Consider the following 13,020-nt stretch of genomic DNA (forward strand, 5'->3'; position numbering starts at 1 on the left):
TTGATTAATTTTTTATGCATGTTAGATATGTTCTAAAATTTTACTCATATGTTCTAAAACTTTACTTGTTTGTTCTAAATTTAATTCTAATTTTAACTCTTATTTTACTCACATTTTTATGTTTTCCTCTTGAATTTTGTTCAGTATTGCAGTATGTACACATTACAGTTCAATTGTTAATTTTTGCTACAAGTTTATGTCTATATTTTTTACTCATATGTTCTAAATTTTTGTACAAATGTTCTAAATTATTACACATATGTTCTGTTCTAATTATTCCCTTGTGTTCTAACCTTTATATATGTTTTATGTCTATGACTTGCAGTGATAATTTTGTTGGTGTTGATGGTGCTACAACCTCTAATCAGTTTGCTACAACATCTTCTGGAAATGCAAACAAGAGTACCAATGTAGATAATAAAGAAGGTGATCAAATTAAGGGGAAACTTAAAGTTAGAGCTAAAGATGTTCCGAAAAACAAAGCAATGAAGAAAGAACCAAAGAAGGAAGGCAGAGGGAAAAAAAGGAAAAGAAAGGTTGATGAGAGTGATTCTGATGATGATATTGAAGTTGTTCATGCAGATCAAATGGAATGTAGAGAATTAAGTCAACGAATTACTCCCAAGAATTTTATGAACACCGTGCTTAAAGATTTGCCAAAATCTCATAAGGCGACTATTAGAAAAATTGGCTTTGGAGGTTTCTTAGATTTGGATCTAGATGCACATAAATCTGTATTTTGCTCTAAGCTTGTGTCGAGTTTTGACTGTGATAGGGTGTCTTAGTTCTTGAGAGGAACCAAGAGATTGAAATTACACCTGTAGACATACATTTGGTTTATGGATTGCCGATGGGAGGAGAAATTATTAAAGAGAAGAAGCAAGAGGAGGATGAAGAATAGGTTGATTTTATTAGACAATGGAGATCTTATTTTGGGTTAAGTTGTGGAAGTCCATCAAACTCTGTGATTATTAATCGAATTGAAGAGTTAAAGAAGCAACCTGTGTGTGATGAATTCATTTGGCATTTTGTAGTTTCTGTTGTCAATTGTTGTATGAGATCCACTGCCAACCCATCATTAAATTACAGGTTCTTGTATAGTTGCATGGATACAAAGAAGATCGAATGTTTGGATTGGTGTGAATATGTTTATAGGAGTTTAAAGTCGTCTGTATCGGAATGGCAAGGTGGTTCAGCTTTCTTCACCGGTCCATTGCCTTTCTTGATGGTAATTTCTTTTTTTTTTTAATATATGGTACATTTTTATATTAATTTGTCTTTTTCTAAATTTGTCCTTGTTTAACGCATTTTTTTTTTGTATATTTGTATTAGATATGCTATTTTGATCGTTTGCAAAGATCTAAAATAAGTAATCCAAGGCAATTCCCACTCCTTTCTGTTTGGAAGAAAGATTTAATCAAGGAACGGATGAAATTGGAAATGAAAAGAGGATTTGGAAAGGGACATGTACTTGATAGAATGGAAGTTGATAGGCATGATAACAATGTATCACAAGTGGCTGGAGATCCCGAACTTGGTGGAAGTGATGTTAGTGGTTCTAATGAAATGCTGGTATGCATATTTTTTGGAACATGTTTTAAACTAAAGTCTTATTATAGTTAGTTATATGTTCTAAATATATACCCACATGTTCTAAATATATACCCACATGTTCTAAATATTTAGTCATATGTTCTAAATATATAAAGTGGATGTTCTAAACTTAAATCAGTTGTTTTACATGGTTATTCAATTGTTCTAAATTTATATAACTTTTGTTTGTTAGGAATTCCTTCAAAAATTCGGAACATTGGCTAAGAAGCTTGCTGAGAATTTAAGTGAGATACATGCCATGTTGGATAAGGCGAATGAAATATTCGCTAAAGAAGAAGCATCTGATATGAACACTTTTATTCAGAATATTTGGAATAAGTATTCCATGAGAAGGGAAGAAAAACAAAAGGACAACCCCTCCATTCTAAGTCAAGACAAGCATTTGTTTGACGAACCAGCTTTCATTAAGGAGTTAGATGATGTTATGAAAAGATCATGGGAAAAGTTCAAAGGGAAGAAAAAGACACCTTTAGAGATGACTCCTCCGAGTTTTGATTTGTTTTCTCATTCTCAAACACCTACTCCTCCTCCTCAAACTCATGAGCCTTCTTCCCCTCTTCGTCCTCCTCCTCAAACTCACGAGCCTTCTTCCCCTCTTCCTCCTCCTCCTCCTCAATTTCAAGAACCTTCTCCTCCTCTTCCTCATCCTCAAACTCAAGGACCTTCTCCTCCTTTACATCCTCCTCCTCCTTCTCAAACTCAAGGGATTCCTCCTCCTCCTCCTCCTCAAACTCAAGGGTTTTCCACTTCAATTTTAGGAGGAGCATGCTCAGGTGCTAAAGTCCAACAATATGTTCATGGAGAGAAGAACAATATTCAAGCAAATGAAGAGAAGAACAAGAACAATGATGAGAAAGAAGATGATAAGATGGAGGAGTAATGTAGTTATGTTTAGGGACACTATTAATTATTGATGAATTAATATTTTATTTTTTAAGAACACTAATTATTAGTTTGTTTGTTTTGGGACACTAATTATATATATACATTTATAATTTTAGAATTTGTGGTATATTTTTTTGAAATATTCTGCTCATTAAATATTTGTATTCGTTCACCTATATATTTACAGGAAAGGAAATGTAGGAAAAAGGGAGAAAATATGTCCTGAAAACCTTCCAAACTGTATTCGTTCGCCTTTTATGGTTCAGTATGACAACATATTCAAAAAGGTTGATGGACACAAGAAGAGAATGGAAGAGTATGCATTTGCCAATGGATTACCTAAGTAAGCTCTAAATTTACTTAGTAATTTTAAAATAATTAGTCATGTATTCTGATTTATTAATCATATGTTCTAAATTAGTATTCATATGTTCTAACTTAGTATTCATATGTTCTAAATTAGTATTCATATGTTCTAAATTAGTGTTCATATGTTCTAAATTAGTGTTCACATGTTCTAACTTAGTGTTCATATGTTCTAAATTAGTATTCACATGTTCTAAATTAGTATTCACATGTTCTAACTTAGTGTTCATATGTTCTAACTTAGTGTTCATATGTTCTAAATTAGTATTCATATGTTCTAAATTAGTATTCATATGTTCTAACTTAGTATTTATATATTATAAAGTTTAATCTTATATTATAACATTTAATGCTATTTGTTTTTATGTTTGTAGTGAGATTTTATATGATGATGGTCAAACTACAATCCGTAGAGATGAGATGTCAAGCCTTGCAGCGAACAATCATGTGTTTAATAACATTGTTGATGCTTGGTCATTCATATTGAACATTGAAAACAGAAGACGAACCCCAGGGTCAACAAACAGATTGTTTTTTTCAACGCAAGCTTATGTATGGTTCTTAATATTGAACTTGGCTTCTTTCATTTTATAAATTGAGATTTCATAACTTATGTTTACATGATTTCAGGAAATTTTGTGTACGAATTATCACTTTTCTCCAACTGTGAAAATTCAAGATAGATATCATACTTTATTTGAAAGGTTGAAAAAAGAGATGAAGCACTCTAAAGTGCAAAACTTTGATAGAGTTCACTTGGTAAGACATTAAGAAATCCAAAAGAATTTGAATATAGATTTTCTTCTTTATAAGCTTTCTTCTTTTTTTCTTATTTCGATTTCATGATCTATTATTATATGCAGGTATTTTTTCCAGTTGTATCTTCATCACATTATTACCTGCTTTGTGTGAATTTTCTTAGCAAGACTCTCGACGTCATTGACAAAAGATATTTGGAATATAAAAATTCTTTTTGGCACAAATTCAAAAACAAACCGAAGAATTTGGTAATATCTATCTGTCTCATTTACTTGTGTTTAGAATTAGATTTTCTAAACATTTATTTCAATGTTCTAAAGTTTAGCTCAGATGTACTAAAATTATACTCATATGTTCTAAATCAGATGTTTTTAAAAAATTTCATGTTCCAAATAGTACTTATACATTCTTAATATTTTCTAATACTTATTTTAATGTTTAATTTTAGTTGAGGGCTTTTGCCATGTTCTTGTCAACCAAGAGATCAAAATGCGATCAAGAGGTTTCTAGTTTCAAAACTAGGACGTTAAAAATGAGTTGGAGGACAAATGATAACAATGATGATTGCGGCGTGTTTTTGCTTAAACACATGGAAACCTATCATGGTGAGAAAGATACCAATTGGGAAAGCGGAATAAAATTGAATGATGTAAGTTTGTTTTATAGTATTACTCATGTTCATATGTTCTAAATTTTTATACATATGTTCTAAATTTTTATACATATGTTCTAAAATTTCATACATATGTTCCAAATTGTGTAAATCTTTTTTTTTTTTTAATGATGTAAAAAGTGAGATAGCGGATACCAAAGTCTAATGATTTTATCTTATTATATTGCAGATCAATCAAACGAAGAAATTGAGGGTGGATTTTTGTGCTAAGATATTATCACACAAGGAAAATGAGCTACATCATGAGATAACTTCAAGATCATGGAAATGGGCTAAAGAAAATAGTTTGTAATATAATTTTAGAAATAGCATGTAGAATTTTGTATAGTACTTTAAATTGTAAGCCTTCACTCGCAAACTATTTTTCTAAAAGGTTGTACGAATATATTAGCTTGACTTGTCTTTCTTGTGATCAAAATACTAATTATAACTCATATGTTCTAAATTTTTAATGATATGTTCTAAACATTTAGTCATATGCTCTAAATACTAATTATAATTCATATGATCTAAATTTTTATTCATATGTTCTAAATTTTTAGTCATATGTTCTAAAGTTTTAATCATATGCTCTAAATACTATTGTCAAAATATTACTCATGTATTTAAGAACTAAGAATTTAAGTGATTAATTTTAATCATATGGTCTAAATCAAAATTTTGAAATCGCATTGGAACCATACACCACACATGATTACTAATTATAACTCATATATTCTAAAATTTTAGTCATATGTTCTAAATTTTAATACATATGTTCTAAATTTTAATACATATGTTCTAAATTAAACTCATAAGTTCTAAACTGTAATCATTTCTATAATAGAAAAAAGTGTTATTCAATACACAAATTCAAAAAAAATGTTCCAAAATTATTAAGTATCATCTAACTTTTTTTGGACAATTTCGAATATCGTGGTGACTCAATTCCCCACAACCTTTGCATAACCTCTTTTTTTTTCTGATTTTGTTCTACCGCCATTTCTTTGTCCCCCTTTAGTCTTTTCCCACTTCCAGATCTTGTTTCAACATTTGAAGTCTCTACAGATCTTGTTTCAACATTTGAAGTCTCTACAGATCTCGTTTCAACATTTGACATATGAACTCCTGTACCTTTGTTCTTAGAAATTTTTGGAGGTTTGATAGATATTTCACTTGGAACACTAGCTCCAATTAATAGTTCTATGTCTTTTTCTTTGTTAGTAGCATTCCTTTCACCATTACTTCTTGCATTTCTTTTAGCTTCCAAATCCAACCTCAATCCTCGAAGATTAATCACAAGGTCTTTAATATCTTCATCGTCACCCTCTGCCAAACTAACACAATTATGTATCTCTGACCACAACTCATTCAACAACTTTTTCTTGTCGATTATATTGGCACATTGTTCCAACAGATTTCCTCCCAGGTCAAATATTGGTCTTTTCGTTGCCATAGTAGTCCATCTGTTTAGAATATATTGCTCAGGAATAATTTCAAACCGTTTTGCTTTCCAAACCCAAACCATGTGCCTGCATGGAATTCCTTGCCTATAAAACAACTTGCAAGAATATGTTGTCTCTTGGTTAGTCGGATTAAACACAACATCAAATGTTCTACTCCGACCCCCTTCACTTACTTTTGCAATTTCTAATCCATTTTCTCTCTTAAACTCTTCACACCCACAAGAAAAACAAGCCATTTCTACCTCATATTGGAAGTCATAAAAACAGAAATAGTGTATATGGTTGAGGCATACTTTTCTATCCCTAGTGGTGTCTTGCACTCTGGGTATTTGTGCTTTGAATCATTGTCGTTTTGACCTTGAGCGTGTCTCTGGGCATCAATTGCAGCTTCATATCTCATGTAAAACTCAACAAGTGAAACGTGAGGATTGATAAAGGAGCAAAAAAAGTTATTTTCACTTTCTGATCTTGACGTGGTACGCATTATTCCTCCCAGGAACACATCTCTGAAATATGCCGGAATCCACTTATCCCTTATCTCGTACAACCACTCATTACCTTCCAATTCGAACTCAACCATCACCTTATTCCACCTTTCTTCAAACTCAGCTGGCTCAATATCAAGATACCAAACACAGGCACATATTTTTTTCAGGAATCCTATTTCCTCCTTTGTGATCGCTCACCCTACTTTATCTGGCAACTTTTTCATTATATGCCACATACAGAACCGATGTTCAGATTTTTGAAACACTCTACTAACAACAATTTTCATAGCTGGATCTTGATCTGTGATAAGACAATTAGGTTCATTATTGCCCATTGCCTTAAGAAATGTTTTGAAAAGCCACTCAAATGATTCAATATCTTCCTTTGCTATGAAACCAGCCGCAAAAGTGATACAACTCTTGTGATGATCAACCCCTGTAAATGGAGTAAATACCATGTTGTACCTGTTTATAACATGAAGATCAAATTTCATTACATACAAAATATAGCACTTCCGTTTTAGAACATGTGAATAAAAATTTAGAACACATGAATAAAAATTTAGAACCCGTGATTAAATATTTAGAACACATGATTAAATCATAACAGAAGAAATTATTTAGAGCATAGATTTAAGACTAAAGTTTATAACACATAAATTTTATAATTTACATACAAAATATAGCACTACCGTTTTAGAACATGTGAATAAAAATTTAGAACATATGAATAAAAATTTAGAACTTGTGATTAAATATTTAGAACACATGATTAAATCAGAACAGAAGAAATTATTTAGAACATAGATTTAAGACTAAAGTTTATAACACATAAAGGTTATAATTTAGAGCATAAAGGTTATGAGTTTATAACACATAAGTTAGAGCATTAGACTTAAACTTTATAGCATAAAAAGCAAATTTTAGAACATGTGAATAAAAATTTAGAACGTATGATTAAAATTTTAGAACACAAGATTAATATTTTACTTAATTGTAATTGGAACATAAGAATTACTATTAAAACATTTGAATGAAAAGTTAGTTGCTAAATCTTATGAGCATATAAAACATAATTTAGAACATTAGACTTAAAATTTAGAACAGTAGAAGAAATTTTTAGAACATTCAAAACATAATTCAGAAAATAAGACACATGAATTATATGAATCACCTGTTAGTTTGGTAAGTGGTGTCAAAAGATATCATATCGCCGAAGAGAGCATAATTTTTTTACAAATAGGGTCCGCCCAAAGAGCTCTAGAAAGACAAGAATCATCATCAACTTCAAAATAAAAAAAAAAAGCACTCCACATCAATTTTTTCTTTGTGAAATTGTCTACAAACATTTGAGCATCGGAACCTTGAATGAATGTTTTTAAATCTCTGTGAAAATTTTTAAAATCTTGCTTGGAAGCTCCAACATTATCATAACCTCCAAGTATTTCCTTCATCATTCGAAAAGTTTTTACAGGGCCAATATTCACCTATTATAGGCACAAAAAAGTTTTAGAACATATTAAGAACTTTTGGAACATGTGAATAATATTTTAGAACATATGAGTAAAATTTTAGAACGCACTGTAAAAATTTATGAAAGAGTTACCTTAGAGTTATCAACAATCATTTTTTTGTGCAAAATGTTCATCTTTCTTCCTTCTTTTTGAAATAGATTACAACTTGGTGTGTAGAGGGGATGAGTATGTCCTTCGTGGAACTGTGTTACTATATACTTTTCATCTTCACAATGTTTTAGAACCATAAAAGCTTTGCACCCAACACGAGTGACTAATCTTTTTCTTGTTATTGAAATCTTGCCTTCCTTGCTTTGTCCTTCTTTATCATTTAGAATTCTCTCAACAATAGGCTTTTTCTTCTCCTTGAAACCCTTTTTGTTGCATAAGACATATTGGAATGCCAATTTTTTCTCTATATGCCTTTTACTGGTAGACTTCCTAGTGTTAAAACTAGCAACAAGTGCATATGATTTATAAAATTCAACACCCTCATCAACACTATTAAATTTCATTCCTATTGCAGGTTTTAACTCATTGCGGCACATAGGAAACCATTCTTTTGTTCCTCCGGGAGTTAATATAGGTACTACTGTAGGAGTAGTTGGCACACTTGCATTGGCATTAGAAACATTATCAAGTTGTTTGTTGTTGTTAATTATTTTTGCACAAAAGTAAATTTAACAAGTTAAAAAAAATTTAGAACAAATGAATAAAATTTTAGAACATATGATTTAATATTTAGAACACATGATTAAATCAGAACATAAGACATTATTTAGAGCATAGATTTAAGACTAAAGTTTAATTAATTATTTACAGCATAATTTGGAACATTAGACTAAAACTTTAGAACACATGATCAAATATTTAGAACATATGATTTTAGACATCCCATTAGAAAAATCAAAACATGTTCCAAAATTTTACTCATTTGTTCTAAATTATTTATCAAATGATCCAAATTATTTATCAAATTTCACTCATCAACATTCTCACTTATTACTTTCTGTTGCTTTCCTACCAACATATTCTAATTTTATACACACATGTTCTAAAATTTTCAACCATGTTCTACGATTTTGCAACATGTTGTACATAAAAATATCCAAGTTAATAAAAAAAAAAAACCTGCTTCATTATTTGCTTGTTCATCCATAATTGTCAACCTAATATAATGAACCTGCAAAAATACTAAGAATTAAAATCGAAAATCGAACAAAATCGCAGCAAACATAATAAAAAATCGAACAAAATCGCAGCAAACAAAATCATATGAATTAAAATTGCAGCAAACATAATCAAACAAAATCATATAGTAAATCGAACAAAATCGCAGCAAACATAATCAAACAAAATCGCAGCAAAAAATTGAAGCAAAAAATCGAAAAATCGCATAAGAACACTTAAATTTTCCAGAACACTAAAATCGAAAATTAGAACATCAAATTTGTAAATTTTAACGAAAATACTAAATTAAGATTATTCATTACTAAAATTATAACAAAAATCCAACATTCAAACCATGAAATTCGAAAATTACTTACAAAAATTAAGGAAAAAACTAACAGAACTTTTGTTGATTATTTACCCGAATAATCTATGAAACTCGTTGATTCTTACTATTGCTGAAATCTGACAAAAATCGAACGGAATTGTGTTCGAAATCCTTGAATCTCATTGAAATTGAAGCTCGTAGTTTCTTCACTCTGTTTTTCTGATTAACAAGTATATTGATGAAAAGTTTGGTTTTATTAGAGCCGTTGAGATCGTTTGATCCTAAGGCTTAGATTTGTTCTCATATATTAGGAATATTCTCACATAAGAACCTATTCTCACCGGATCCCTCCTATATATATATATATATATATATATATATATATATATATATATATATATATATATATATATATATATAGTTATTGATGATTGATTTTAGTATATAGTTAAAATACGGAGTAGTACAATTTAATTTTTGTAATTAAATTTTTTTATAATGAAAATTCCTTAAAATTATCTTTCTTTCTATCTATTTGAAAATCATAATTTTTTTAACCTTTATTTTTTATTTAGTTTTTATACCTTTTTATATGTGGAGGCTATATTTACATTTTTTTTTTGTTTTTTTTTGTTTTTTTTTTTTTTGAAGAAAGCTATATTTACACTTTTATTAATAATATGATAAAGCTTCCAATATATATTATCTATCTTTAATTTTCATTACTACTAAAGTCACCTTTTTTTTTGGCTATACAGCTCACATTAGTTATTGTTTTTTTTGGCTATACAACTCACATTATTTTGTAATGTAAAATATTATGCTGTGCATGCTTTCAATTTGTAGCTGGATTCACTCTTACATGAGATTAGATTATATATTTATCTTCTCTATAAATACATCCCCTCCATACATTTCTAGTCATCGCATTAAACTAAGCAGTACCAAATTTATCTAAAGCTCCAAATTAACACATCTTATCAAAGTATTTTTTTTTTTGAACAATCTAATCAAAGTATTTAATTCTCCTATTTACTATCCTAAAGAAAAAAAAAAATTACAAGATAAACAAACAAACAAAGTTGTAGCTATGGCAAATTCCAAGCTTTTCCTTGCTACATTTGTGCTTGCTTTTGTTGTTCTTAATGTGGTTCAAGCTCAAGAAATGGTAAATATATAAATTGTTTATAGTTTAATACTACGTAGAAACTTTCTTTGTTTTTTTTTTTTTTTTGTTTGTTTGTGTTTTATTAAATAATCATCTCTTCATTATTCATGTAAACGCCCGTACACCTCTCTTTTTCTTTGTTTGTTTGTGTTTACATGTCCAATATTTTTGTACAATATTACAAAAAATATGGTGAATTTTAATATTTAACATGTTAAGGTATAACTAATAAATTTATAAGGTAAACAAATTAAAAATTAAAAATGTAAATATGCATGTCATGTAAGAAAATGTACCATATAAATTAAAGTTGTAGCAAGCACATTGCGTAGTTCTCACCATAAAAAAGTTTTCATTAATTGAAACAATAATAATGCATAATTTTTCATTCATTAAGTACTCTACAAACATGAAATTATGATATATTATCTTATTTATCTATGGTAACCTAACCATAAATCCTGTAAAAAAAAAACCATACCATAAATACTAATTGTTACTAGAATTGGGGTTGAGCTCCGTATTATGTTTACGCTAAGAATATGCGTGAATAGCCGTCAAAGCCATACCACGTCCAAGGTCTGAATCTAGGGGAAAACTGGTCAACCCAGTTCAAGTTAACGGGCATGTAAGACCCCTTGAGAGTGGGGATAAGAGAAAGGAAGTCCCTACCAATTGGTTCTCTTTAATTAGTGGTGATTGATCCCGAAATATAATCATTGCCACTAGACCAAACACTACTTGATGTTGCTCCTACTAAATGACCCCTTAACAAGTTTATATTATTGTTATTGACTTTATTGAAAAGTTTGTAGTATATTGTTAATTTATCAAGAAATGACTAATCACACTTAATTTGAAACTTAATATGATATTTACTCTTCTTCTTAATGTGCAGATTGAGATTAACAATAATCTTCAAAGGTCTCTCCTTGGTATAGGTAAGTAATTATACAAGCTGTCATGATAATTTTATTATTATTATTTTTTTTTACAATAGATAATTTTATTATTAGATGAGTGCTAAATTGTAGACACAAGTCTCACAACCCTATTTTCTTAATTTTCCTAACACAAATGAAGTATATATCTAGTACTCCACCCCATTTTAATCATTCATTAAACTAACATATTCTCTTTCTTCTTCCTGTTAAGAATTTCCCTCAATTTTAAAATAAATGTATCTTTTATAATTTTTCACTATATAATAACTTTGACTATATATATTTTTTTGCTAATACATACAATAATTTTTTTGCATTTTCATTGTATTTTGTTTTAGCAAACCCCATTAAGTATGCTTTCTCTAGCTCTTATTCATTTTTATTTTTATTATTTTTTTTCTTACACTCACCTTATTATACAAGACTTATTGTTTACTTTATTCATTTTTTTTACCTTACATTTACCATGGTAAAATCGTTTTAAGTTGTGACTAAACAATAAATGTTACTTGTGATAACTTTTGAAAATGGGGATTATTGTTGGGTAATTTCATTAAGCATATGTGTGCAGATTGTGGAGCAGCATGCGAGACTAGGTGTAAGTTAAGCAGCAGACCAAATCTATGTCACAGGGCATGTGGTACATGTTGCGCTCGTTGTGGGTGTGTTCCGCCGGGTACTTCTGGTAACGAAAAAGAGTGCCCTTGCTATTACAACCAGAGAACTCACGGTGGAGAACGCAAGTGCCCTTAAATTACCTTCTTATTTCAACTCAAAAATACATCCTATGTATACTCATCCTTTTCATTATATTTTAAGTTTGTAATGCTATAAAATTTCCATGTTTTCATAGGTCGTATAATGAGTATGTATGTAATTGTATTTAATTGTACCTTCACGTATTTTGTGAATGAATTATTGCCTGATGAATAACGTGTTCGCATCCCTAAATATTTGCTTTGTTGTCATTGTTGATAAATTGAAGCACGAAATGTTTATCAGACTTGTGAATGAATTGTTGATCAATTATTCCCTTAGAAGCTTTTGATCTACGAGAAAAATGAGAAGAAGATATATACTACCTCCGTTTCATAAAATCTGCAACAATTTCCTAAAACGGAAACTACACATTATGTGCAAAAAAAAAAAACTTTCTTAATATAGTAAATTTTTTTGTTTAAATTTACCAACATACCCTTACTTAACTTCAATAAACCACCTATTAACTTACTAACCTAAATTAATTTATTTATAATTAAACCCTAACCCATATTCTCTTTCCTCCCTCATAGCCCACATCCACCACCAACATCACCAACTTTTCTCTCTCCACCCTCTCAACCACCAGAAACACACTTTTCTCTCTCATCCCTCTCAAACCACCAGAAATACAGTCTACCACCACCACTCAGATCAGCGCCACCTCGTGACAGTCGCCGCCCCTTACTCGTGACACTCGCTGGCACGAGCTAATAAAAAATTCAGATCAAAGTCGCCGGCTGACTTCTTGCTTCCCTTATCAAAGTCGTCGGTCCTCCTTGAAATTCAGATCTAATCGAAAATTGTGATGGGGTTTCGGATCGGACTTGCTTCCCTTATCTAAGTCACCGGTCCTCCTTCAAATTCAGACCTAAGTGATAATGGTGATGGGGTAATTAGGTGGGTT

At 30.1% G+C, this 13,020-nt stretch overlaps 4 protein-coding genes across 4 annotated transcripts; 2 read left to right on the plus strand and 2 right to left on the minus strand.

The window, feature by feature from the left end:
- Window positions 1-1,406: 1,406 nt before the first annotated feature.
- LOC110685456 (histone-lysine N-methyltransferase 2B-like) lies at window positions 1,407-2,791 on the plus strand. Its single transcript, XM_021861981.1, has 2 exons — window positions 1,407-1,572; window positions 1,787-2,791. Exons 1-2 carry the CDS (start codon window positions 1,429-1,431, stop codon window positions 2,492-2,494), a joined length of 852 nt encoding a protein of 283 aa, XP_021717673.1. The 5' UTR covers window positions 1,407-1,428; the 3' UTR covers window positions 2,495-2,791.
- Window positions 2,792-5,183: 2,392 nt separating this feature from the next.
- Window positions 5,184-5,978, minus strand: LOC110685460 (protein FAR-RED IMPAIRED RESPONSE 1-like). Its single transcript, XM_021861986.1, has one exon. It carries the CDS (start codon window positions 5,976-5,978, stop codon window positions 5,184-5,186), a length of 795 nt encoding a protein of 264 aa, XP_021717678.1.
- A 2-nt stretch (window positions 5,979-5,980) lies between these two features.
- LOC110685461 (protein FAR1-RELATED SEQUENCE 5-like) lies at window positions 5,981-8,259 on the minus strand. The gene is made up of 4 exons (XM_021861987.1): window positions 7,837-8,259; window positions 7,578-7,717; window positions 6,469-6,695; window positions 5,981-6,351 (listed from the first exon to the last, which is right to left on the minus strand). Exons 1-4 carry the CDS (start codon window positions 8,257-8,259, stop codon window positions 5,981-5,983), a joined length of 1,161 nt encoding a protein of 386 aa, XP_021717679.1.
- A 1,934-nt stretch (window positions 8,260-10,193) lies between these two features.
- LOC110685457 (gibberellin-regulated protein 11-like) lies at window positions 10,194-12,788 on the plus strand. Its single transcript, XM_021861982.1, has 3 exons — window positions 10,194-10,410; window positions 11,309-11,351; window positions 11,926-12,788. Exons 1-3 carry the CDS (start codon window positions 10,333-10,335, stop codon window positions 12,105-12,107), a joined length of 303 nt encoding a protein of 100 aa, XP_021717674.1. The 5' UTR covers window positions 10,194-10,332; the 3' UTR covers window positions 12,108-12,788.
- The last annotated feature ends 232 nt before the right edge of the window (window positions 12,789-13,020 follow it).

Source organism: Chenopodium quinoa, unplaced genomic scaffold (genome assembly GCF_001683475.1).
Source record: "Chenopodium quinoa cultivar QQ74 unplaced genomic scaffold, ASM168347v1, whole genome shotgun sequence".
NCBI lineage: Eukaryota > Viridiplantae > Streptophyta > Magnoliopsida > Caryophyllales > Amaranthaceae > Chenopodium > Chenopodium quinoa.

What these genes read in the sequence shown, in the direction of transcription:
- LOC110685456 (XM_021861981.1), top strand. Translation starts at nt 1,429, where the DNA reads ATGAAATTGGAAATGAAAAGAGGATTTGGAAAGGGACATGTACTTGAT. An exon ending in GTGGTTCTAATGAAATGCTG is followed by an intron (nt 1,573 to 1,786) that starts GTATGCATATTT and finishes TTTGTTTGTTAG; the next exon opens with GAATTCCTTCAAAAATTCGG.
- LOC110685460 (XM_021861986.1), bottom strand. Translation starts at nt 5,978, where the DNA reads ATGGCTTGTTTTTCTTGTGGGTGTGAAGAGTTTAAGAGAGAAAATGGA.
- LOC110685461 (XM_021861987.1), bottom strand. Translation starts at nt 8,259, where the DNA reads ATGAAATTTAATAGTGTTGATGAGGGTGTTGAATTTTATAAATCATAT. An exon ending in TGATTGTTGATAACTCTAAG is followed by an intron (nt 7,718 to 7,836) that starts GTAACTCTTTCA and finishes TGCCTATAATAG; the next exon opens with GTGAATATTGGCCCTGTAAA. An exon ending in AAAATCTGAACATCGGTTCT is followed by an intron (nt 6,352 to 6,468) that starts GTATGTGGCATA and finishes ATATTGAGCCAG; the next exon opens with CTGAGTTTGAAGAAAGGTGG.
- LOC110685457 (XM_021861982.1), top strand. Translation starts at nt 10,333, where the DNA reads ATGGCAAATTCCAAGCTTTTCCTTGCTACATTTGTGCTTGCTTTTGTT. An exon ending in TGGTTCAAGCTCAAGAAATG is followed by an intron (nt 10,411 to 11,308) that starts GTAAATATATAA and finishes CTTAATGTGCAG; the next exon opens with ATTGAGATTAACAATAATCT. An exon ending in AAGGTCTCTCCTTGGTATAG is followed by an intron (nt 11,352 to 11,925) that starts GTAAGTAATTAT and finishes ATATGTGTGCAG; the next exon opens with ATTGTGGAGCAGCATGCGAG.